The 4,101-nt window shown below is 47.4% G+C and overlaps 1 protein-coding gene across 1 annotated transcript; it reads left to right on the top strand.

The window, feature by feature from the left end:
• Nucleotides 1-444: 444 nt before the first annotated feature.
• On the top strand, nucleotides 445-3,866 carry LOC149332060 (sulfotransferase 1C2-like). Its single transcript, XM_089555680.1, has 2 exons — nucleotides 445-770; nucleotides 3,242-3,866. The coding sequence occupies exons 1-2, from the start codon at nucleotides 445-447 to the stop codon at nucleotides 3,864-3,866; spliced, it is 951 nt and encodes a 316-aa protein (XP_089411806.1).
• The last annotated feature ends 235 nt before the right edge of the window (nucleotides 3,867-4,101 follow it).

Raw genomic sequence — 4,101 nt, 5'->3', positions numbered from 1 at the left:
TTTCTGAGAATGCTCTATAGCATTCCTCTGTAGACGTAAGCCTGTGCTTAATAAGGGAGTAATTACTCATTGGCATCCACCCAAGCGCAGCCATACGGCTACAAAGGAAAGCTATACAGCTTGCTATACAGCAGGACCAGGACGAATTTTTCTTTAACTACGAAGTTTCTGAGAAAGCTGTATAGCTTTCCTTTGTAGCCGTATGGCTGCGCTTGGGTGGATGCCAATGAGTAATTACTCCCTTATTTCAAATCTACTTCTCCTTGGGAGATTCTCCTAAACATTTGACCAAGTGCGTTTGTCTTGCTGAACGCGCTAGTCCTGCATGAAACAACTTTAACTGGAATACCACTGCCCTGGCCTTGACGCCTGGAATGCTACAGACTCTTGGTGACACTTAATGGCTTCTTCCGTTTGCGCAGGATTTCCGAGACCTCACTGAAAATGAACGAAGAATGTCTTGTGGAGGTGGACGGGCTCCTTGTGAACGACTTCCTTCGTGCGGATAATGTGCGCGCGGCAATGCAGTACCAGCCGCGAGAGGACGACGTCTTCATCGCCACTTACCCAAAGTGCGGCACAACGTGGACCCAGTACATCGTGTGCAACATCTTCACCCGCGGCAACGCTCCCAACAATGTGACTGACTTCCTGCTTCAAGCGCCCTACTTCGACTTCATGGGGGCGGACGCCGCGACCAAAATGCCAAGGCCCGGCGCCCTCATGACTCACCTGCCGTTCAACATGCATAGCCACTCTAACAAGGCCAAGTAAGCTTTGCTAATTGCTCTAGAGTACCAGATAGATTCACTGAACCTGCCACCGCGATGGTTCATTGGTTATGCCACTCGGCTGCTGAGCCAAAAGACGCGGGTTCGATCCCGGCGGCAGCGGTCGAATTTCAATGGAGGCGAAATTCTAGAGGCCCGTGTACTGTGTGAGGTCAGCGCACTTTAAAGAACCCCAGTTCGTCGAAATTTCTGGAGCCCTCCACTACGGCATCCCACATAGCCTGAGCCGCTTTGGGACGTTAAACCCCCATTCACCTTAAGGTTCATTGAAGATCTGTTATCATATCTCACTGGAGCTCACGACATTGATTACTCGGTTGGATACAGTCTGGTTTGGTTTATGGGGTTTAACGTCCCAAAGCGACTGAGGCTATGAGAGACGCCGTAGTGAAGGGCTCCGGAAATTTCGACCACCTGGGGTTCTTTAACGTGCACTGACATCGCACAGTACACGGGCCTCCAGAATTTCTCCTCCAAAGAAATTCTAGCCGCCGCGGCCGGGATCGAACCCGCGTCTTTCGGGTCAGCAGCCGAGCACCATAACCACTGAGCCACCGCGGCGGCCCTTCTAAGTGACTCGAGAGCATTGGTCAAAAAAAGTCATATGACTCCTTTTCCCCTTTTGAACTCCAACAAAAATTTTTTTATATAATTTTTTGTTGTTGTTGTTGAGGTGTGCAGCGGGGCTGTTCCAGCTCTTCGGCCATTGAAGTGGTCCAGAGGTATCGGTGACAGACTTCGGCACCAACCAATGTTTTTAAGCAGCACGGGCAGAAGTAGAGGTGTTTTGAGTGATCGCTTTTCCGTAATCGAGCGACACTAGTCGCGAACTGTACTCTTGTATTTTTTGAGGGACTGTGGTTCCTTATCGTCTTTCGGGTCAGCAGCCCGCGTCTTTCGGGTCAGCAGCCGAGCACCATAGCCACTGAGCCATCGCGGCGGCGGTTGGATACAGTCGTCAAGCATAATAATCAAAGAGATAAATTGCAGGCAATCATGTGCGGAGTTCAACTTCCCAAAGCGGCACATGTGGTATGAGAGGCACCGTAATGGGAGTCTCCGGATCAATTTCAACCCCCCGGTACTTATTCAACGAGCACCGATTTCGCAGAGATCTCGAGTGTTTTTGTATCTCGCCTCCACCTGAGGTGAGAACGTGCAGGAATAAGCCTAATTATCAATGAGGCTGACGTCAATGTGGTATCAAGTCATATGACACTGATCATTAGGGAACACTGTATTTCAAAGGCAGCGCATGCGTGTCTCCGCAAATTCCCCTTTGGGAAATCCATGTTGGAGGCAGTGGCTGAATGCTTCGTAACAAGAGTGGTCACATCCTGCTAAAATTGCAATTCCTGGCATGTGATGCGACAAGAGGTACACATTGACCAGGAGTACTTGCGCCACTGATGTTTTATCAACAACCGTCTAGTCCTTCTCGTTGCGGAAGAGCAGAGGTTTTGGGCCCATTTGAAGATTTCTGATCGTGAGGCAGTACTCAAATCTTCAGGATATCTTCAAATTGGAAACTCAGTCAAAAAAAAAGTAATGAAGATGATTTGATTAAACTTCGCGCGTTCCACCAGTTTTTTGTCCGCCCCAAGTGATACAATTATTGCCACTGTGCACCACCATTCAGAACAAATATTCGTGGCCAAAATAACAAATTTTGTTGAACTTAAAAGGTCACCGATGAGATGCAGTTCATGGAACGCACAACCCGAGACCATTTTATACTAGATAACCACTTACTCTATTTGCAGGACAAATAAACTGTCTCTGAGTGTGAAGTAGATTCTCCATAAAAGTTTTCTAATTAAATTGTACCAACAAAACTAGTGATTTCATCATTTCAATACTACCTCTTGTGCAGTTGATAACGCAGCTACACTATACCGGTGATTATCATTTGACAAAGTTTACATTACGCTTTCCAGTGATGCCTACATTGCGCTGTTTGAACGAAAATGTTCAAATGCTGGGGCGAATATAGCCTCAAATGAAAACTTCGCGCTGCCAAATTGGGACCCCCCCCCCCCCCCCCCCTCTTGAAATAATGACGTTCGCATTCAAAAATTAGTCTCCTTGAATCCAGTGCGATTAGAGAAAATCATGGGCATAGAATGGTCATTTCGCATAATTCAATGACACAACAGCAATTTAATTGAGAAGCTTTTGTAAAGTGAATGCTGTCACTTCAGGTGATGATTACTGCGTGTTCTCCTTGCGACAGCAGGTGAATTGTCTGCATGCGCGTGTAAGTAACATCTCACTCCGTAGATCAACAGCATGAATAAAGAGGAACACAAATTTCAAGAGGTTTGTTGTTTCTGATCATTGCACAGTTTTTCAGATAGCAGTGTAAGACGAGTTCAAAGAATTGCTCGGATAATAATGTGCCTCTCTAAGATCGGACAGCTTCTCATAATTATCCTTTCATTTCTTCTAAGGTACATATATGTGGCAAGGAATCCTTACGACTGCGCCGTCTCTTACTACCACTACCTTCTGGGACACACCCCTAAGTCGTGCACGGACGTATCGTTCGAGACTTTCGTCAAGGCTTTCGTGAATGGGCGCGTACCTTACGGCGACTTCTTCGACCACCTACTCCCCTGGTACGAACGCCGCCATGATCCCAACGTTCTGTTTTTTACCTACGAGGACCTGAAGAAGGACACCAGAGCATGGATCCTGAAGATCGCCGACTTCCTCGGCAAGGAAGAGTATGGCGACGCACTACGCAACGATGAGACGCTTTTTCAGAGGATACTAGATGCCTGCAGTCTAGGGAACATGAGAGAGGTGTTCAACTGTGGGTGCAGCACCTTCGTCAGCAGCTTGCTGGGCCTGCCAGAGGAGAGTAGGCTGCCGTCTATGGAGATTTACAGGACGAACGGTCTGTCCAAGAAGGAGTCGCACGAAGGTTCCGGTCGTGTCCGCAAGGGAAAAATTGGCGACTGGAAGAATCACTTCACAACGCCCGAGCTCAGGGAAGAGATGAAGTCCTGGATCGAAAACAAGACTAAGCACGCGGATGTCATGCGCCTTTGGGAAGATCTGAACCTGCCTTGAGGTCTGCTCGGGCGCTAATATGTGTGAGTCCTTTACGATTAGCGTACTTGTTGAAGTGAAAGAGAGGTTAACTATTGTAATATCTATGTTGAAGAGAGGAAGTATTGTAGTTAACGACAGATATATATTAGAATGTATGCGAGGAACAGACAGACCCAGAGGACTGCAGAAAAGGCTCAAAAAACGATGTAAGCATACCTGACAGCATAAGTGATCAGAAAAAAAAGGCAACTAT

The sequence above is a fragment of the Amblyomma mixtum genome, chromosome 8 (genome assembly GCF_055824585.1).
Source record: "Amblyomma mixtum isolate Tamu chromosome 8, ASM5582458v1, whole genome shotgun sequence".
Classification (NCBI taxonomy): domain Eukaryota; kingdom Metazoa; phylum Arthropoda; class Arachnida; order Ixodida; family Ixodidae; genus Amblyomma; species Amblyomma mixtum.
Note: the sequence above shows the minus strand (reverse complement) of the source record. Positions and strands in the feature narration are given on the sequence as shown.

What these genes read in the sequence shown, in the direction of transcription:
- LOC149332060 (XM_089555680.1), top strand. Translation starts at nt 445, where the DNA reads ATGAACGAAGAATGTCTTGTGGAGGTGGACGGGCTCCTTGTGAACGAC. An exon ending in AGCCACTCTAACAAGGCCAA is followed by an intron (nt 771 to 3,241) that starts GTAAGCTTTGCT and finishes ATTTCTTCTAAG; the next exon opens with GTACATATATGTGGCAAGGA.